At 55.1% G+C, this 20,687-nt stretch overlaps 1 protein-coding gene across 10 annotated transcripts in view; it reads left to right on the top strand.

Annotated features, from left to right (window-relative positions):
* Nucleotides 1–20,687, top strand: part of IGSF9B (immunoglobulin superfamily member 9B) — a 59,855-nt gene that overhangs the window by 20,977 nt on the left and 18,191 nt on the right. For 4 of the 10 annotated variants that reach the window (XR_011440897.1, XR_011440898.1, XR_011440900.1 and 1 more), the window contains 13 exons: nt 231–376; nt 3,012–3,154; nt 3,494–3,634; nt 3,718–3,834; nt 4,120–4,270; nt 5,381–5,504; nt 7,859–8,034; nt 9,370–9,596; nt 10,389–10,473; nt 12,584–12,745; nt 13,096–13,141; nt 13,750–15,399; nt 16,916–16,961. Coding sequence is in view for 6 of the 10 variants with exons in the window: in XM_023645154.2 (XP_023500922.1) it covers nt 231–376; nt 3,012–3,154; nt 3,494–3,634; nt 3,718–3,834; nt 4,120–4,270; nt 5,381–5,504; nt 7,859–8,034; nt 9,370–9,596; nt 10,389–10,473; nt 12,584–12,745; nt 13,096–13,141; nt 13,750–15,399 (3,168 nt within the window). In the remaining 4 variants the exon portion in view is untranslated. The remainder of the gene's footprint in view (nt 1–230; nt 377–3,011; nt 3,155–3,493; nt 3,635–3,717; nt 3,835–4,119; nt 4,271–5,380; nt 5,505–7,858; nt 8,035–9,369; nt 9,597–10,388; nt 10,474–12,583; nt 12,746–13,095; nt 13,142–13,749; nt 15,400–16,915; nt 16,962–20,687) is intronic. The other 6 variants (XM_023645154.2, XM_023645152.2, XM_070273922.1 and 3 more) reach the window with 2 other exon arrangements.

The raw sequence follows: 20,687 nt of genomic DNA, 5'->3' as shown, positions 1-20,687 counted from the left end.
AGGGCAAGGCCATTGAATAGGGGCCGCTGCAGGCTGCTCTTGGGCTCTTGGGAGTCTGTGTGTCTCACGTGTCTGCGTGTGGGGGCCTTGAGACAGACCCCAGGAATGCGAGGAAGTTTCCTTGTGTCATCCATAGGGGAGAGGGGCCTTGTTACTACCTTACTCTGGTATCTTGTGGAAGACTCTCTTCTCCCACCTGCCAACCTTGTCCCTTCCTTGTCCCCTTGTAGTGACCTGAAGCTGAGAGTGCGGATCCTGATCGATGGGACCCTGATCATCTTCCGGGTGAAGCCCGAGGATGCTGGGAAGTACACCTGTGTCCCTAGCAACAGTCTGGGGCGCTCCCCCTCAGCCTCAGCCTACCTGACTGTGCAGTGTGAGTAAGGGCAAGGGAGAGCCCTGGTTGGTGGGAGTTCCAGAAGGTTTAGGCCACGTTGGCCAACCTGGAGGCTGGAGGGCAGCAGAGACCAAGCATCATTTGAGGCAATGTGGGTGGAGGAATGACTGAGGAGGAAGGAGGGACAGCCCAAGAGGAGACCGAGGCCTGGGCTCATCAATCAAAGTGAGGCTAGCGCTTGCTGGGCATCTTCTCTGGGCCAGGCATCGCTACATGTGTTAGCTGATTCATCCCGTCGGCCACGCTTAGGGTGGATTCAAGGATGGGCAGACCTTCTGAACAATTGTCCTCGCGTTGAATGTTGTGCCACGTCTCTGTCTGTACCTTGAATAAGATACTGTCTGGTGGTTTTTTCTCCGGTATCTGAGGGAGGATAGCTTAAGCCCATGTAGGGTAGATTTCCTGCCAGCTCTCTGCCTTCCCCCACCGTGGACGGGTGTGTAGGGTGAGGGGGACAGAACCTTCTTCTGGGGTGGCTTGATCCAGTTCTGCCAACACCTGGCTCACTCTTGGCTTCCTCGTTGCGCTTCTCTAGGGCTGCCAAAGACCCAAATGAATGAGCTATTCCTCATGCCAGAACAATTGAGGGCTTCTGTGTGAGCACAATAATTCAGTTCTGATCTTGATGACTTCAGTGTAGTCTGCTTTCCCACCCCCTGGCAAGCTGATCATTATGAGAGAGAGGAAAGATGAGGATTAATTTCTTCCTTTTGATTTGTTGATAGCCCTATCACTCAGGCAACAAAGGTGCCACGTTGCTGTAGGTGACAGGCTCTCCATCACTTGAGGGCTGGTGAGGGAGAACTGCTCACCCCCAAGGACATGGAGTGGCAGACTGAGAAGTATAAGAGTCGAGAGACAGTGGCCTGGGTCAGTACTGGAGCTGAGGACAAGTAGAGGAACAAGTGGTGACTCCAGGAGGCGGGGCTTGCCCCGACTCTGCTCAGCAGAGGTGTTGTCTGCACGCATCCACTGTTGAATGGTGTGGTGGTGGAGCTAGGCTGGACCTGCGAGCCCGGCAAACTCTGAACCTCACGTTCTCATCATTTCTTCCCTGTGCAATGATTTTGCCGTGGGGGCAAAGGCATCCCCTCTCCACTTCCCTTGTCAACAACTTAAAAGGACTTTTAGCATGCTGTGTTACAAGTCCCAAGTTTTTAAGAGCTGTGAGGCCCTGGAAAAGCTCTGTGACCCAGGACATCAGGTCTGTCCTAGACAACTGCAGTAGGAAGAGGAAAGTCAGTTGATGAGTGATTTACCATGTGCCCGAGCTGTGCTGGAAATGAAGAAGCTGAGGGAGGCAAGAGTCCACCTGGAGCAGCATCCAGTCTGGCTGGTCACCTTGGCAAGAAGGTGTCCGTGGTGGAGGGAGAGAGCTAACAGAGGGTGGTTTTCAGAACGATGATGGATCTAGCCAGGATTAAGGCGCCCATCCTGAAGCTGTGGGCCACGATTCTGCTGAGAGAGGTGTGTGGTTCCTCGTCTCTCCCCAGTGCCATCCCCCACTTCCACTTGTCCTTTTTTACCTCCTTCCTGCCTTCAAAGAGAATCCAGGGGGTGAGATTTTCAGGTGGGTGAGACAAAGATCTTTCTTTCTGCTAAAAAGCAGTGTTCAGAGTATTTCCCATTCATAAACGCTTTGAAAATCTTGGAGGAAAAAAAAAACCTGTATCATACAAAAGTAGGAAGCAATGTCTAAATATATAACTCGGCCTGGTATTATGTAATGCTGTTCTCTGAAGAGCTCCAAATGCTTAAAAGGTACTGGCTCCTTCATCCTCACTGCCTCCCTGGAAGTTCTGGATCTTTCCCCTCGGTAGCCCTGAGGGGAAATGGGGGAAAATTGAGAGGGGATGACTCACCCACATCACAGGATGTGTTACTCCTGCTGTTCTCCCGAGAGCCTTTCATCTCTTCTGTGGCCAAGGCTGACTCTGCATTCCAGCTGCACAGATGGGAAACTGAGGCCTGGGGAGGCTGGACAGGCAGTAGAAGAAGAGGAGAGAAGAACCACCATGTGGCCATGCCTCCAGTCACCTTGTGCATAGACCTGTCCTCTTTGGCTTAGAGCGTGGAGAGAGAGGGAACTTGGTGTCCAAGAGAGACTGGGACAAGGAGGATTGGGGCAGTGTGGTCAAATGTTGGCTTTGAGGTTCAGTGTCTAGGGACTGGGGAAATGGACGTTGAGAGCCCTTGCCCAGCAGGAAAGTCCATGCATGGAAGCATTTGAGGAATGCCGCAGACTAGGGCAGGCTAGCGTGTGCCTTTGAATGCTCCCAAGCATTCAAAACAGAAGTTCTTGAGAATACCGTAGGCTGGACAGACAGAAGGAGTCTGCAGCCTACCCTGGGGCAGCCTCATGGGGCCTCTGGGCTGTAAGCCTGCGGGCCTGGGTTTGTCCATCTTATTCACCGTGGTGGGCCCGGCACCGAGCACTGTGTTGAGTACAGAGGACACATGCAGTGCTTACTGAATGAGCGGATGGGGTGAAAGGTGGGGCTTGGAGTCGGAGTGTCTGGGTGGGACCCCGGGGTTTGTGTGGTGGCTCCATCCCCTGTCCAGATTTCTCACTTGTTGTCTTTCTTCTCTCCCACCCTACACTACCCCTTTGCAGACCCAGCCCGTGTCCTCAACATGCCCCCAATAATCTACGTGCCCGTGGGAATTCATGGCTATATCCGCTGCCCTGTGGACGCAGAGCCACCGGCCACTGTGGTCAAGTGGAATAAGGATGGCCGCCCCCTGCAGGTTGAGAAGGTGCTAGAGCGACACATGGGGTCAAAGTGAGATGCACCCTTCCGACACTGAGATGCTGCCTCTGGGGGTCTGGTTCCTGGCCAGGACCCCTTCACGCCTCCCCAAAAACCTCTGGGAAACCAAAGAGCTGCTTCCCATGGGGATCTGCAGTTGGCAGGGCTTTAGATGTTCTCCCGGGGCACTTAGATGACACTGCCCTGGGCTGGCCAGTACTCTGCCCAGGCCTGCTGCCAGGTTGGCTCGTGGAGCTGGCCCAGCTCAGGTCTGGCCTGGAGGAGGCTGGGCCTGAGTGTGTGCCCCTGACCATTGCCCCCTGCTCTGCTCTCTGTGTTCCGGCAGAACCTGGGCTGGACCTTGATGGAGGATGGCTCCATTCGAATTGAGGAGGCCACAGAGGAGGCTCTTGGCACTTACACGTGTGTGCCTTACAACACCTTGGGGACCATGGGCCAGTCTGCTCCTGCGCGGCTTGTCCTGAAGGTGAGGCCCAGGGCTGTGGGCAGTCTCCCTGTGGGTGGACACCTGAAATGCCCACCTTCACGGCCTTGCTGTGCTCTCCTTAGGACCCCCCGTATTTTACGGTGCTACCAGGCTGGGAGTATAGGCAGGAAGCTGGCCGGGAGCTGCTCATCCCCTGTGCGGCTGCAGGGGACCCTTTCCCAGTCATCACGTGGAGAAAGGTACCTCGGGGTTCTGGAGCTCCTGGGGAGTGTGGTGGAGGGGCAGGGGCCCGGGCACAGCTCTGTTTTGTTGGGGCGAGGTGCCGAGGAGCAAGGGTGACTCTAGAGTGATGGGCGCCCTGGAGGAGGGGCAGTGGAGGGGTACAGGCCGAGTGCTCGGGTGCTGCCCTCTCCATCCTTCTCTCGGGCCCCTGAGGTGTTGGTGGCTTCTCTTCTTCCCTGCCCGATGTGGCTCCTTCCCTGTTGCCCGCTCCTCCCTCCTCCTTGCCCTCTTGTTTGGCCAAGGTAGGGAAGCCCAGCAGAAGCAAGCACAACGCCCTGCCCAGCGGGAGCCTCCAGTTCCGAGCCCTGAGTAAGGAGGACCACGGGCAGTGGGAGTGCGTCGCCACCAACGTGGTCACCAGCATCACTGCCAGTACCCACCTGACCGTCATCGGTATGGGGCCGTGGGCAGGCGGGCTGAGGTCTGGGTGCTGGGGCCTGTCTGCTCTCTGTGGGCATCTTTCCCAAGTCTGTCTACTCCTGAATGAGCGGCCTGCTGCGTGCGGTCCTAGCCCTCTGTGGACTCTGTGTAAGGGAAGGTGACATGGGGCCTGTTCTGGGGAGATCTTTTTCCGACAGGGACAAGCAAAATGTACCAGCACCTCCCCTGACACAGAAATGAGGTCCCTGCGTGGCCAGTAGGATCTGCTCAGAGCTCTGAGTCTAAGGCCTAGTGGGGAAGCTGGAAGGATAGGAATGAGGGGGATCTGGGAAGGGCGACCGCGTTGAGATCTACGGGCTGGGCTCTGAGGTAATGGTGTTCCTATTACCTGGGGCGCTGGGTATTATGCTTCCACTTCCTCTGCCTGAGGTGTGCGTGTCGTCAGGACCTCAGCCTGTACCATTTTGCCTGCCCCTCTGGAGACTGACAGCTACAGTCATAACAACAGCCAACACTTTTTGAGCATTTACCGCCAGTCTTAGGCTCTCTGTCAAGTGGTGCCTCATCATTTACAACTTACGAGGTGGGAGCTGGTGTACTTCCATTGAATCCGAGGCTGGCGTGGGTCGGACACCTTGCCCAGCATCGCACCACTAATTTGTGGGCCCAGGACTCAAAGCCAAACTGAAGTTGTTAATTGCTCTGTTGTGCTGTCTCTCAAACTGGTGTTTGGGTGGAATATGGCTGTCTCATGAGACCAGAGAACTTTACAGGAGAGGGGCTTTTTGTCTTTGCCTTGTGACCCTAAGGGAGAGTGTTTCTGTGCTCACCAGATGAGCACAGGACTTTGGCCTGGGGTGACAAGGGTTCTGGTTCCCTTTGGCCCATGTTCTTAATGCTCATGTGATCTCCTGATGCATAGACTAGACTGCATGGTGGGACAGGTTTCCTTCTTCAACCCTACTACCTAGTGGGGCCAGGGCACCAGCTCCTCAGAGCATCCCTCATCCCTAATCACACCACTTGGGATGCTGCATTTTGCTACTGTGCAGCAAGATTATGGGAGCCCAGCTCAATGGGCTCAATTCTGTTCAGTCTGAGAGGTCTCCACTTGGTCTCCAGGCACCAGCCCCCATGCCCCAGGCAGTGTCCGGGTCCAGGTCTCCATGACAACTGCCAACGTGTCTTGGGAGCCAGGCTATGATGGAGGATTCGAGCAGACATTCTCAGTTTGGTACGGACCTCTGTGAGTCACCCCCGCATGCTTTGCTCTCTGCTTCTCCCCTCCCCACCCCCCGACTCAGCCCCTGGGTTGGATGGAGGTTAGGAGAAGGATATGGTTCTTTGCCTGACAGACCTCCAGATGGTGAGGGGTGCTGACACAGTGACTAGGTTCTTGTGGGGGTTGGTGTGTCTGTGAGGGACTCTGGGCGTCCCTGTGTTCCCAGCCTGGAAGGTTTGGGATGCCAATTTGGGCCGTTGCCTGAATTGTCCATCACCCTCTGCAACTCTCTCCAAGCTTATCTCACTACCCCTTTTTGTGTCCTTGGTTCATTCTTCTTCTAGGTTCCTGTGTCCTCTGGAGTCTGGAAGAGACTCCTAATTCTCAAGGGCATTGTGAAACAGCCCAGCTGGAAGTGTAAAATCTAATTTTTATTCTGTCCCTTCCCCAGTGGTTCCAGAAATCAGTGTGACATGGTGCTCACCTTCCTGGCCTTGTCTTCAGCATCTGCATTTTCTCTCTAGGATTGTGTCTCTCTATTGTTTTTTTTATCTCTTATTAATTTATCCGGATGCAGTGATTTGCAATCTTTGCCCAAACCTTGGGTAGCTAGAGATATCAGCAATGCATGAAGCAGGCTGAAGACAGGAGGTACAGAAATGGTGGAAAGAGAAGCCACGGCTGACCTCCTTCCCATCACCCTAGGATTTCCCTCTCCCCCATTCCTATCCTGAGCCAAGAAACGGCCACCTGCATCATGGGTGACATCCTTGAGCTGGGAGGACGAGCCCTCTCACTTCCTCCTTTCTAGACCTTTCTCATCTGGGAGCGTATTCCCAGCCAGGCTCGAGCAGGGCCTGGGGAGCAGAAAGCGCCACATTCCAGAGGGCAGCTCCTGGAGATTCAGGAGAGTTCTTGATACACTTCTCAACACACGGGGAGCTGAGGGAGAACCTGCCCTGTTTCCTGCTGTGGTGGTTTGCTGGATATTTCCCAGATTCTGATTATCCTAGAATTCTGAGTTCTGGATAGGCAAACTGGACCTCGATGGTGAGCTTGGGGAAATTTCTTCTTGCAACCAGAACATCCTCCCACCCCTTATCTTTCTTCATTCTGAGGCAGGGCAGGCGCAGGGGCCTCCTAACAACCCTACTTGGTGACAGCTACAAGATCATGGTGCTGCCAGGCCCCTGCGGGGCCCGGGAAGGGCTTCTGGCATGGCTGAGCCATCTTTGGGGATGCCCGAAGGGAAGGTCTGGGCATAGATTGGTCTATGCCCTTGGTCTCCCTTGCTGCCTGTGGCTCTGCTCCGCACTGCTGCTCATCTGCATTGCTTTATCACACTTTGCTCACTTGCTTTGGTGCCTGGGGCCGGGAAGGGCAGTTGCAGAGGTTGAGGAGGTCTCCTTCCCTCTTTTCTTTCTAGCTGCCTCTAACTCTCCATGTACTGACTCAGACATTTGGCGCTAGCTTCCTTTTGCTGTGCTTTCTGCTGTCTCAGCTCAAACTCCTGGGCATACACCGTAGTGAGCCTTTAAGCCTAGAGGGGCACCTGGTGGGCATCCACCACCTTGTTACTCAGGGCTGCAGGAAGAGGGCTGCCAGTGTCTCAGTCCCACAGGATGATGTCTCCTCCCTGTGGTGGTGCCAGGGCACTGCACTGCAGACGCAGGCTTTGCTGCCCATGGAGAGTTAGGTGGGCTGAGTAGAGCAAGGGATGACCCTCACCCCTCGTTCCACTATTCTCCATGCGTAGTATGACCTTCCCCTTGGTTGTGATTTCTAACCCTTAGGGCCCCAGGGATCCTGGTCCCCACGGTGGGGATACTCCTGGTCATTTTGCCATATACCCTGGGCCTCCTCAGATAACCAAACCTGGGTGGGCTGAGGGAGCCCTCTGGGTGACTCTAGGTCCCACTTTGGGCTGTCCCTGGGGGCTGGGTAGCCGAGCTCACCTGGGTTCCTTCCCTCACCCAGCTGTTGCTGAGTTGCTTATCCTCACATCCCCATATGGTACCTGCCTTGTTCCCAGTGTCCTCGCTCTCCCAAGGCAGAGCCATTCTTATGGTTGTGAGCAGGATGAGGCTCTGCTGAATGCACTTGGTAATTTGACCAGTGTCTTGAGCATTACTTGTATCTAAGGGTCCTTTCTAGTAGAAGAGGTATCAGTAGTGGCTGGTGACCTGGCGTCCTGAGGATCTGCACAGCCAAAGTTGAGTAGGTCATCCCGCCTTGGTCATTACCTCTTCCTGTCCTTGAACCTGGGAAGGCCAGGTCTGCCCCCAACAGCCCCCTTGAAGACCTTGTGTGCCTTCTCATGTCTCCAATGTAACCCAACCCACCCCCCTGTCCCCATCCTCTCTCTTTCTTTTGGCCAGGATGAAGCGGGCACAGTTCGGGCCCCATGACTGGCTGTCTCTGCCAGTGCCACCGGGACCCAGCTGGTTGCTAGTGGATGCCCTGGAGCCTGAGACAGCATACCAGTTCAGCGTCCTGGCCCAGAACAAGCTGGGAACGAGCGCCTTCAGTGAGGTGGTCACTGTGAACACTTTAGGTGAGGGCCTGGGCTGGGGTCTGGAGGATGTTTCCTGGAGGAGCTGACTGAGATAGATAGAGACGGTGATTGATGGTCCTAGCTGTCGCATTCATTGCTTACTATGTGCCAGGCACCTTGCTAAGTGCTTTATACGTCTTGTCATTTGATCTCCCAGCAAGGATCTGCATACCATCCTGTGGGGTTTGTCTGGACCAGAGTGCCTCGTCCCACATTGGAGCACTTTTGACCAGGTTCCTGTTGCATCCTTAGATAGAAAGAAGAGGCTTCCAACTTTACCTTTCCTTGTTAGGCCACATGTTTGCATCTCCCTGTGGCTGCACAGGGGACACTGGGAGCCCTTCGTCCTTGCACAGAGGCCCCTCCCAGTTCTTTCCTTGGGCCCCTGGCCTCATTTGGTGGCAGGTGTCTGGCTGATTCTCCCTGTCGAATCTTCTAGCCAGGCCGGCTTTTCCTTCCTTGATCGCATCCTGCCTGGCTGCACTTATGTTTGCTGTCCTCTCTCAGCCAGAGAGGGCAGCTGTGAACAGGTGGCACCACTCCAGCCACCAAAGGGGACAGTGGTGACAGGGCGTTTAGCCCGCTCCGGGGCTCCTTCACTGAGCCTTGTTTTTCCACCTGAGCCAAGAAGGGGATTGGAAGAGGTCAGAGTGCTGTGGGGAGATCTTTCTGCTTCCTTGGAAGAGGACAAAAGACATGTTTTGTAGTATCTTTTTAAGGATACTATCTTATTGATAATCTAATTACATTTAATTCTTTTTTCTTCCTTGTAGTTCCCAATTTTTCTTTTTTAAAGGTTTTATTTTTTTCCTTTTTCTCCCCAAAGCCCCCTGGTACATAATTGTATATTCTTAGTTGTGGGTCCTTCTAGTTGTGGCATGTGGGACGCTGCCTCAGCGTGGTTTGATGAGCAGTGTCCGCACCCAGGATTCGAACCAACGAAACACTGGGCCGCCTGCAGTGGAGCGCGCGAACTTAACCACTCGGCCACGGGGCCAGCCCTAGTTCCCAGTTTCTTTTTCCTTTTGAAATACTGAATTCCCTTGTGTGTGTTTTTTAGAAGTACTCTGAAAATAGAATCATGAAGTTCCGGGCCCAGTTGCTCTGCCTGCCCTGCCCACCCGCCTCCCCCCACCCAGATCAGGAGGGCTTTTTATGTGACACTCTTGTCCCTGAAATGGTGCTTGGGCTGGAGCGTGGGAATGTGACTGTCCCTTTGGGGTCACGGCACCCCCAGGGACACGTACTGAGCTGGAAGGCAGCACCAGGGTGGGCGAGGAGGCAGGCCCTCAGCGCTCCCTGTGCCATCTTCCCTTCTCATCTCCTCTGCTGCAGCATTCCCTGTCACAACTCCAGAACCCCTGGTGCTGGTCACCCCACCAAGGTGCCTCACAGCCAACCGGACCCAGCAGGGTGTGCTCCTGTCCTGGCTGCCTCCTGCCAACCATAGCTTTCCCATTGATCGCTACATCATGGAGTTCCGTGTTGGAGAGCGCTGGGAGACGTTAGATGATGCCATCCCAGGCACTGATGGAGACTTCTTTGCCAAGGATCTGTCACAGGTGAGGGTCTAGCTCTTCCTTAACTCTTCTTCCTAAGTTCTGGAAGTGACAGGTCTCTTTCTAGAGTCTCTGGAAGCTTTGAGTGACCCTACTCAGGGGTATGACGGCCAGCCCTATGCTGTCCCTCACCGCTGGTCCTGTATTCTCTCAGCTCAGTGGCAGAGGGCAGTTGTGTTGCCTTGAGGAGTTTTTCTAAGTGCTGACATAAGCTAGGGCAGGGCAGGGCAGGGCAGGGCAGGGCAGGGGCACAGCATGCCTAACCAGATCTGGCCTCAGCCCCTGTCTGGGAGTCTAACCTGGGATGGGCAAAGGATTTCCCAGCAAGCTTGTCCTCTAGGTTTGCCCTTTGACGATTAGAGGCCCTGGAGGGGAATACGTTGTTTTTTTCCTGCTGACCCCCCTTTACTGGCTCCCTAGCTGGAGAGAGGAAGCCGCTTATTTCATGAATACAGACAGTCTCATCTGTCTTTCCTTCCCTGGACGCTCTTTTAGTGCTGGAATTGGCTTATGGGGGCTCCTGAGAGCCCATGTGTGCATCTCTGCCCATCTCTGCTTTCAGAGACCTCCTGTGTGTAGCCTGAAATCAGCCATGGTGGGAGTATTTGCACCATGGCAGTTGGCAAATGCTACAAATCAGGACTATTTTAATCCCAGAAAGCCGGTTCGTAAACACTTCCAGTACACCACTGCTTCAGGTGCCTGTTCCTTGAGAGATCATTGCAGGGTTGGTGGTGGTGGGGTCAGGGCTGTCCCAGTCCCTCGGCTGACAGGGTATTGTCTCTGGGGCTGTAGGACACCTGGTATGAGTTCCGAGTTCTGGCCGTCATGCAGGATCTGATTAGCGAGCCCAGCAATATCGCCGGCGTCTCCAGCACAGGTACTTTGGGGGTGGGAGTTCTCTTACGACTACAGCGACAGAAGCCCCAGAGCCATGTGGGAGGCCCTTTGTGAAGTAGCTACTACAGGAAGAGAGGCTAGATTGAATCCAAGGAGGGCTCTGCTTGACTCTGCGTGAGTCGTAGCAGTTCTTAACCCCCAACGTGCATGCTTCTGCTTCCACGATAGATAAGATTTCTCCAACTAAAGGGCTGTGTTTATAAAAGTTTCTGTAAGATAGCCACAGAGAGAACTTCAGCAAGTTTTCTCATTATAGCAGTCAAAAAGAGCTTGATTTAAGTTCTTTTGCCATGAATTTTCTGTTTCCTCCAGCGGTGAATTGGAGCAAAGAGACAACAGGTCAACAAGGACTTATTGACTGCCTCTTATAAGACTGCTTTATAATTATGGTGGTTTTATTTGGAAAATTGCTGTTTGGTGTTGTTTTGCATTACTCCTTCCTCTCCCTAGATTTTTCCAGGCTAAATAAAGCCAGCTCCTAGCATTTTCTCTATTTATCTTTCTTTCTTTTGGCCCTGGTCCCATTTCCACACATCTTCCTCCAGCTACAGTTCTGAAACATAGCAGGGTCCCTCCCCCGCCGTGAGCTGGCTCCCTTGGTATGGGAAGATACTCCTGCTTAGTGATCCAGCAGTGGCACTGTTCCCTTGGGCACTGCTCACACAAAGACCCCGAGGACCTGTGGGCAAGGAGCTTGGCCAAGAAGCTCATGCAGCATGTAACTCGTAGGGTTACGGAAGTGCTGGCGTGGCAGATCTGGGGGGGGACTGAAGGGGCATGAGAAGGTTGGCGGGAGTGGAGCATGACTTCTGTCCTGTATACTAGGCTATTAGGCACCGTGGAGCTTTTTTTTCTTTTTACAGAAGTACCTCCTGTAGGCAGCAGAATCCAGTGTACTTCTGTCTTGGCTTCCTCCAGGGAAGAGACTCAGAAAGATGGAGGAACAGGGAATATAGTATGTAGCCAAGGCCAGAATAGAAGACTTGAGGATTTGGCGGGCTCATCTCAGTGAACTGTTCTGTGTTTAGCGGCTTATGTCTGACTCCTGAAAGGAAACATGCATAGTTGGGAGAGTCCTCCTGGGTGAATGAGGGTGCAGCGACCTCAGCATTCCCCCTAATTAAGCCCCCGTTTCCAAAGGCTGTAATGTTCATTTTCCACTCAAGCAATCAGCATCATTTGGGTTATTTTTATCCATTGTTATTATCAACATAGCAATGGATTCTGGCCAAATATATCAGAATATATAGCTTTTCCCTTTAATGAACCTAGAGTGGTAGCCACTAATATGACTGTCCTATGAAGTATGACACAGCAGCCTGGTCTAGTCCTGGTCTGTCACATTCGGGCACAAAGTGAGATCAATTCTTTACTTGTAAAACGGGGAAATGGACCTGTGTTTACCATCCCTGCCAGCTCCAGGAGTCTGCACTGAGATCACCGGGACATGCTGATCTTCCCTGTAGAAGTCGCTCACCTTCTGTACTGTAGCACGTTAGAGATGGATGGATCTGAGTTCTGTAGTAACAACTCGTCTCCCTGCGGTGGTATTTTACCCTCAAGGTGCCTCCATGTCTAGGTGCTCGTTTTGTAGAGAGGGCATGGCAAATGGCAGAGAATACTAGCTGGAGGTCAGAATAACTGCTGTAGTTTCGACACTGATAGTGCAGTGTCTATAGGCAAGCTGCTCAAACTCAGCCAATCACAGATTTTTTCATTTAGAGAACGAGAACAGTAACACACGCTCTGTCTACCTCATGGGGTTAATGTGAGAATATCTGCTGATATGCATGAAAGCACTTTGCAAAGAGCACCAGACAAGTATAGATTATTATTGAAGTTATCTCTATGGGGTAAGATATAGATGCTCTTTCTTCTTTACAAGCTGTGTAGCGATTTCTTGACTACTGTCAATGGCCCCTCTTCCCCCACTGTACAAACCACTGCAGTGTTAGCGTTGAGCATGGAGCCTGAGCCTTGACGTTGTCTGTGCTACAGAAGTGGGGGAATACTTAGGGGCTGGGGGTCAGAGTCGGTGGAGGCCTTGGGGGAGGGAGGGACCCATGCATGTTCCCTGCCCCTTCCTGCAGACATCTTCCCGCAGCCGGACCTGACTGATGAGGGGCTGGCTCGGCCTGTGTTGGCTGGAATCGTAGCTACCATCTGCTTCTTGGCAGCTGCCATCCTGTTCAGCACCCTGGCCGCCTGCTTTGTCAACAAGCAGCGCAAGCGTAAGCTCAAGCGCAAAAAAGGTGGGTGTCTGCCCCCCGTCTGGTTCTGCGGGCCCCGTTGCCATGCTTTGCTTCAGGAGAGACAGCCCATTTTAGCATATCCCCCTTGGCAATAGGGAAAGTGGGGTCTTGTGGGTAGAACTGCTAGTGGGACTTGATTTGAAAGAGGGAGTAAGGAAGCAGGGATGGTGGGGAGAAGGATGGAAGCAGAGCTAGGGTGAAGGCACAGACCTCTGAACTGGACCAAAGATGCCAGACGCTGAAAGGGGCTGCTTCCCGCTGTGGCTTTGCTTCTGGCCCTGCTGACCCCTGGATGAGTTTTGTTGTCTCGGGCCTCAGGAGACTCTCTCTCCACTTCTTTTTCCTTCCAGATCCTCCACTCTCTATCACGCACTGCAGGAAGAGCCTAGAGTCTCCGTAAGTGTCCCTGGCCCTGGGAGAACCATGCAATGGTGTGTGGGTGGAAGGTGGAGAGGAGACTGGTAGAGGGTTTGCCTTGCTCAGCCCTAGGACAGTGTTTCTAAGCTGTTTACTATTAATTGATCTGCAAGGTAATTTTAAGTTGTCCACACTAATAGAGGGAGCGATAGTATAGACAATCCAAATTAGCAGGTAATCTGTTTCTCTTTAGCTTTGGAATGTGTGTCTGTGATATTTTTTTTTCATCCTAGTAGGTTTGCCTTCTTAATATGTTTTGCTTAAGTTGATGTTAAAATGAGCTTGCATTTCTTGAGCGCCCTGGGAATGGAGTTGGAGGTGTGACTAGACAAAGTGTGGCAAACAACAGGGTCAGGGCAGAATCCAGGTAGAAGTGTGGGTGTTCATTCAGAAGAGGGACAGCATGCATCCAGACAGTTGAGAGTTGGCCAGAGTATTTCGTGCTGAAATACACAGCCTGTCTGCGCTCCTTTTCCTTAGCGTCACATTCCTAGGTGTCTGTGCTTGTTGTTTGTCAAGAGAACAAAAAGAAGTCATGGACTAGGTGTCCCCCCCTTCATCCCTCCTCCTCTGCCTCGCCCCCACAGCTTGTCCTCCGGCAAGGTGAGCCCCGAGAGCATCCGGACACTCCGGGCCCCGTCAGAGTCCTCCGATGACCAAGCCCAGCCAGCAGCCAAAAGGATGCTCAGTCCCACCAGGGAGAAGGAGCTGTCCTTGTACAAGAAGACCAAGAGGGCCATCAGCAGCAAGAAGTACAGTGTGGCTAAGGCCGAGGCCGAGGCAGAGGCCACGACGCCCATCGAGCTTATTAGCAGAGGTCCGGATGGCCGCTTCGTGATGGATCCCTCAGAGATGGAGCCCTCGATGAAGAGCAGGCGCATCGAGGGCTTTCCCTTTGCGGAGGAGACGGACATGTACCCTGAGTTCCGCCAGTCGGATGAGGAGAATGAGGACCCGCTGGTGCCCACGTCTGTGGCTGCCCTGAAGTCCCAGCTGACCCCTCTGTCATCCAGCCAGGAGTCCTACTTGCCACCACCAGCATACAGCCCTCGGTTCCAGCCCCGTGGGCTGGAGGGCCCCGGTGGCCTGGAAGGTCGGCTCCAGGCCACAGGCCAAGCCAGGCCCCCCGCCCCCCGGCCCTTCCACCATGGCCAGTATTACGGGTACCTCAGCAGCAGCAGCCCTGGGGAGGTGGAGCCGCCGCCCTTCTACATGCCAGAAGTGGGCAGCCCCTTGAGCTCCGTCATGTCCTCCCCACCCCTGCACAGTGAGGGGCCTTTTGGCCACCCCACCATCCCTGAGGAAAATGGAGAGAACGCTTCCAACAGCACGCTGCCCTTGACTCAGACGCCCACAGGAGGGCGCTCCCCTGAGCCCTGGGGCCCACCAGAGTTCCCCTTTGGGGGCCTGGAAACCCCGGCCATGATGTTCCCCCCTCAGCTGCACCCCTGTGACGTAGCCGAGAGTCTGCAGCCAAAGGCCTGCCTCCCCCGAGGACTGCCCCCCGCCTCTCTCCAGGTGCCCGCGGCCTACCCGGGCATCCTGTCTCTGGAGGCGCCAAAGGGTTGGGCAGGCAAGTCACCGGGCAGGGGCCCCGTCCCAGTGCCCACTGCCACCAAGTGGCAGGACAGACCTATGCAACCTCTGGTGAGCCAAGGGCAGCTAAGACATACCAGCCAAGGTATGGGCATACCCGTGTTGCCTTACCCCGAGCCGGCCGAGCCGGGGGGGCACAGCGGCCCCAGCACATTTGGCCTGGACACCCGGTGGTACGAGCCCCAGCCCCGGCCCCGGCCCAGCCCGCGGCAGGCCAGGCGCGCCGAGCCCAGTTTACATCAAGTGGTGCTACAGCCCTCCCGGCTCTCACCTCTGACCCAAAGCCCCCTCAGCTCCCGCACCGGCTCCCCTGAACTGGCTGCCCGGGCCCGGCCTCGCCCGGGCCTCCTGCAGCAGGCGGAGATGTCCGAGATCACCCTTCAGCCGCCGGCCGCCGTCAGCTTCTCCCGAAAGTCTACGCCATCCACAGGCTCCCCTTCCCAGAGCAGCCGCAGTGGGAGCCCCAGCTATCGGCCCACCATGGGCTTCACCACTCTGGCCACAGGCTACCCCTCCCCTCCGCCGGGCCCTGTCGGGCCTGGGGACAACTTGGATGTGTTTGGACAGACGTCTTCCCCTCGAAGGATGGGGGAGGAGCTGCTCAGACCAGAGCCCCCCCCACCACCCTTACCTACTTCAGGGTGAGTGTGAGCTGGTTTCTCCTGCCCACCCACACCTGGTCATCTTCCTCCCCATCCCTTCCCCGCCCTCCACCCCTTCCATCTACCTGAGTGACAGGGCTTGTCTGGACATGCTGCAGCATCCCTTGGGAAAGGAGTTCTGGGCTTGGTGGCATTCACAGGGTATGGTCATTGGGGTTGGGGTAGCGGCTCACCTGCCCAGGTACCCTGCGAGGAGCATGAGGGATCTTTTCCACCCAGCTCAGCGCTCTCAGGGGGCCCCCAGGATGACGGGGAGTGTGCACACATGGACAGGGGAGGGAAGGTGGTGTCCGAGTGAGTGGTCAGCCTGGTTCCTCTTGGAGTGGAGAACTCTCCACATCCCTGTGATCCTGGCTGTGGGGGGGTTCCAGGATTTGCCCACAGACCTTGTATTCTGCCTCCTTTTCTTTTCTGGCCCCTCCTCCTTGCTAAGCAGGACCCTGAAACCTGACTTCCCTGGACCACCAGGCCAGGGGCGCTCCTGTTCCCAACCTCCTGCCCTTAGCAGCCTAGTGAGTGCTGGGCCCTTCCCACAGCCTCACCAGAGGGCGTATCCTGGAGGCTGGGAGCACAGTCTCAGGCCTGGAGCCACATACACCACCCCAACCTGTGTGCCTTGCAGGAAGCTGCAGACAGACAGACAGACAGACCAGCTCCTGCGGTCAGCCTGCCTGAGAGAGCACACTCTAAACTGTAGCAGCTGGTATTCCAGGTACCAGAGTTGGCCTGGACACCTTTCTGTGCCTCTTTTTCTCTTGTCTTTCTTCCCCTGCCCTCCTCCTCCTCCTCCTCTTCTTCTTAACTCCTCCTCTCCTCCCCTTCCTTCCTTCTCAAGTCTGTCTTTCTCTCTGTCTTCCTTCCTTCTCCATCTTCTTTGGGTTGGCCCGACTTGCTCAGAGGAGCCTGCAACGTCTCTGTAGTGCCCCCAGTCCCTCCTGCCCTCCCTCCCTCCCTCTCTCTCTTTTTCTCTGGTTCCGTCCTTTGGTCTCTCTTATTGATGTGGCCGCCTGTGCAGGGGAGCAGAGCAGAGGAGGCTGGCCCGGTGGTAGGCAGGATGGGAGGCGGTTGAGCAGGAGGGAGGCCAGTGCCCTTCCCCTGCCCCATTCACTCCCACCCTCTCTGGTACCTGGAAGTGCGAGCCTCACCTCCCACCCCCACCCTGCTCCTGTGGGGGAGAAGGGAGTGGGCCCAGGGAGGTGGAGGAGAGCTCTAGCGAGGACGCCAGGCAGGCGCCGTGGGGACCGTGCCTCTGTCTGTGCCGGAGATGCTGTGCGCCGCAGCCCTGTCGTCTGTGCTTTGTGCCGCGCTCTCATCTGCTTCGTCCCATCGTGCCTGCGTCTGGGTCTCTGTCTCTCTCCTCTCCTTCCCCTCACCCCATTCTCTGGCCTCGCTTGTCGGTTCTCTGGTCCCTGTGCTCCCCCTCCCCTCTCTGGGTGTGCGTGGGTGGTCCCCCTGCGCCCGTGTTGATAACTGCTTTGTTTCTGATTGATCTCAGCTATCTGGGCAGTGTTGTCGAGACAAGCCTCTCCTCAGCTCAATAGGTAAGGGAGCTCCGCGGCTGGGGCGGGGCGGGGGGCGGACAGGCGGACGGGGCTTCGGCAGGGCCATCGCTTCCTTTACAGGGGAATCCAAACCATATCCCCTCACCCCTCTATGGGGCTGGCAGCCTCTGCTCCTCGATTCCCCACGGCTTCTGGGTTCCCCACATCATGCTGCTCCAATGGCCCCACTGGGCCATGCTTGGTCCCACCTAGCTGCAGCTTCTGAGCCCCACCCTACATGTCAAGCCCTCTCCTAGAGTCTCCCGCCGTTTTCCTCACTCAGACACCTCGCCATCCTGCTGCCAACACACCTAGAGCTTTCCACAGAAGCCCCTTGTGGCCCTGCATGCACCCTGAGGGACCTCGAATGCCTGAGGTCTGCTTTGCATTCTCTGCACCCATGGAAACCTGTCTGGGGCCACGCTGGTGTCCAGGAACAGTCCCACCCCCATTTCTGCACTGTTTCCCTGGCAGCGTCAGGCATAGTGCCCCCCTTTCCTCCCTAACCCTCCGAAGAGTCAGCTCTTCCCCTGGGGTTGCTGGTCCCTCACCATCTTCCTGAGATCTTACTAATGTTTGATGCTCTCAACGAGCACAGGTTGGAGTGTGGTCCAGCTCCTTCCCTAACAGCTGGGTCTTCCTCAGGACCAGGTCACGCATAGTCCTGTCCGGGTGAGGGGGGGGACATGTCACCACTTCCTAGGCTCCTTGCATTCTGCAGCCCCTTCTTGGTTGTTCCAGGACTGAGGTGTGGACCTTGCCTTTAGGTTCTAATTGCTTTCAAGGTCCCTGTAGTAGCCACCCTGACCTCCTTGGGTCACAGCGCTAGGGCAAGGGTCTTGGAGGAGCACCCCTGGGGGAGAGAATGGGCTTCCCCCAGGCAGAAGGAAGTTGAGTTGGCAAGAGGCAGACACCCGGTGGGGAAGCACTGATCCCTCCCTCTGCTCTCTGCCGTGGTTGGCTCTTCCAGCGTTCTTCCAGGTGGAGGTCTCAAGAAATTGGGCATTTTAGAGGGGTGTCAAGTCTCTTAAAGAGGCTTAGGGTTGCTTGAGACTCACTGTCTCTCATGGTGGCTAAGAACGTGCTTCTTTTTGCCATGGACACCACTGCCCGTGCTTCTTGGAGCAAACACATGCAGGCCCCGGACACTGGGGTGGGAGCCAGAGGGCCTCCTCGTGCTCCTGGCTTCCCTAGGTGAGAAGCATCTGCATCCCTTCCCCACGTGGGGATGTCAGGGGAGCTGATTATCCTTACTCAGGCCTACAAATCTCCTTCAGTCATAAGAATGGCCTCCCATAAAGAGGACTACTTTCCCATTTCTTTACCATCTGCAGCTATAAAAGTGTTGGCAGCCCAGAGGTCCTGGGATTGTGTATGAGGCTGGCAGGTACCACACGCGGCCATTAGCACTGGAGAGAGCACGGAAGGTGTCAGGATGTAGTTATGAGCTCACCTGTGCTAGGGACCTCCTGCAGCCTGCTGGGTGGATGCTCTGGAGTGGCAGTGGCTGGACCATCCTGCACCTTCGGTGCTCTCCCTCCCTGTCCCCCAGTTTGACCCCTGTATCACCCCCGGAGGTGTGATAGCTCCAGGACCAGCTCTCACTTCACTCCTGAAAAGTGCCTGGACCTCATTCTCATTTGTTACTGCCACTCCCTCTCACCCGACCATTGACCCCCTGACTCCCCAATGTCCCTGCTGTGCGAGAGAGCTGAGCTGTCATCCTCTCACCACTGTGGCAAACCCGGAAACCAGGGGCAGCGACGAGGGAGCACTGTCTCCTCCGGCCTGGCCGGCATCCCCAGCCTAGGAGAGTAAAATCCCCGCAGCCTCGGAGTTAGACTTGACGGTGCTGGGCAGCAGGAGCCACCGCTCGCTCTCCGCTTGCTGGGAGCCTCCCCGGGCGGGCGTAGCTGCTGGGCCATTGGGAGCACCAGGCTCCTCTTCAGATGCTGTCTTCATGCTGCGCCTTTGCATGTGTCTCCACTCGGTCTTGCTTGGAGAAGATGTGACACGTCTTGTCTACGTCCGTTCTTGCTCTGTCCTATTTCCTCCAATTCTCTCCTGTCCCTTCTCCCCACACCTGCAATTGTTTCCCCACCTCTACCTCCTTTCTCTCTCCCCTTTCTCTCCTCTTCCCAACTCCCATCTCAAACGGGGAGTTGTGCTGCGGGGACCTGACCCTCTGTGGCGTGGCTGGGAGGCCGCGCGGTGTCCTAGGCTCCCTGTCTGATAACAGGAGCATCCCTGTTTTCACCTCTCCCTCAAATCCCCCTTCCCGTTAATACCAACTTTGGCCTCGATGGTGCAGGTGGGTCTGGGAGTGTGGATGGGGCCCCCTCTTACTCGGTGAGCCCTAGGGAGGAGCTACCGTTTGGAAACAAGCCTCTCCTGAGTGCTTCGCCTGACCCCACTAGAAGGACATCATTATAGTCAAAGCTGAGAACGGGCTGAGCTCTGGACTCCTGGCTCACTGGCCAGATATTTTGTATGTGGACAGTGGATTTCCCTTTTTTCTGGCCACACCTTGTCCATGAGTGGATTTCCGTGGCCTCCCGTCCACAGTGTGCAGTCAGATAAGCAGAGTCTGCTCTCGGTCAATTCAGAAGAAGAGGGAAATGCTCTTTAATGTGCTGCTTTTCCGGTTGGCGGGGACATGCCTGTGAACTATGTCATCATGGTCAGCTCTTAGGGCATAAGGGTGGGAAATGTCCATTGGATTTTGACTTTCCTACCCTGTGGTTTGTCTACTTTTGGAACCAACCTGTGTCTTTCCTCCGCTACTCTGGGAAAGTGGAGAGCTAAGCAGCTCAGGCCTCTTGGGCTAAATGGTCGTGATTTGGATTTTGTATGGAATTTATGAAGGGAGAGAGTGTAAATTGCAGGCAGTTTTTGGTGGTTCTGAACTGTAGAGAAACACCCCTGGGGTGCAGAGAAACACAAAGGACTGGGGTGTAGGAAGAAAAGGATATAGAAGAGCCAGAAAACCCATAGGCTTTGAGGCCTTCACCTTTCAGTAATACTCGTATTTCCTGGGAGAAGGAGAACCTCAGAGTTTGCTGAACTCCGGTATATCTGAGGAGAATTGATGTTGGTTGGAAAGAGAACTGTCACCTCACCTTCCTGGGGAACCTCGGGTTGGGTTCCGTTCTAATAGGGTGACTTACTGGTCAACCTCAGGTTGGCTTGCCAATTGCATTCCGGGGATAGGATGGACCAAGCTTCCTACTGTCTGAGAGACATCAGCACCAAAAGCTTCATGACCAGAAAGTGCCCCTGGTAGGTTTGACATTGATAGAGGACGTGGTCACCCTTCCTAGAAAAGAGAAGCAGTTTGATTCCGAAGGGCTTGACATGCTGCAGGTCGAGTCTGTTGGACCACATTTCATGTGTCTTTTCTGTATAATTTGCTAAAAATAAAGACCCATTTTGCCCCTCCTCCCCCCTCATCCTTCCAGACGCTTGCTTTTATTTTTTTTCTCCTGCATTGAGAGAGTGTCTTGGTGCCTCCAGGAGCCTTCTTCTGTCATTTTTCTGTGTTTGAGGACTGAGCAAAAAGTGAAAACAGGTGGACAGCAGGTGTCCTGGAAGGGCTGGAGCTGGGCTGTTTCATGAGGGAAATTGACTTCTCCTCCTCGGTGGATGGTGCTGTTGGGGAGTTTTTGCCTGAAGACATAACTTCAGCCAGTTTTTCCCCTCCCTGGTCAGTCTTACCCTGGTTCTGCC

This window comes from Equus caballus, chromosome 7 (genome assembly GCF_041296265.1).
Source record: "Equus caballus isolate H_3958 breed thoroughbred chromosome 7, TB-T2T, whole genome shotgun sequence".
NCBI classification, from domain to species: Eukaryota; Metazoa; Chordata; class Mammalia; order Perissodactyla; family Equidae; genus Equus; species Equus caballus.
This window is presented reverse-complemented; position numbering and strand designations above follow the sequence as displayed.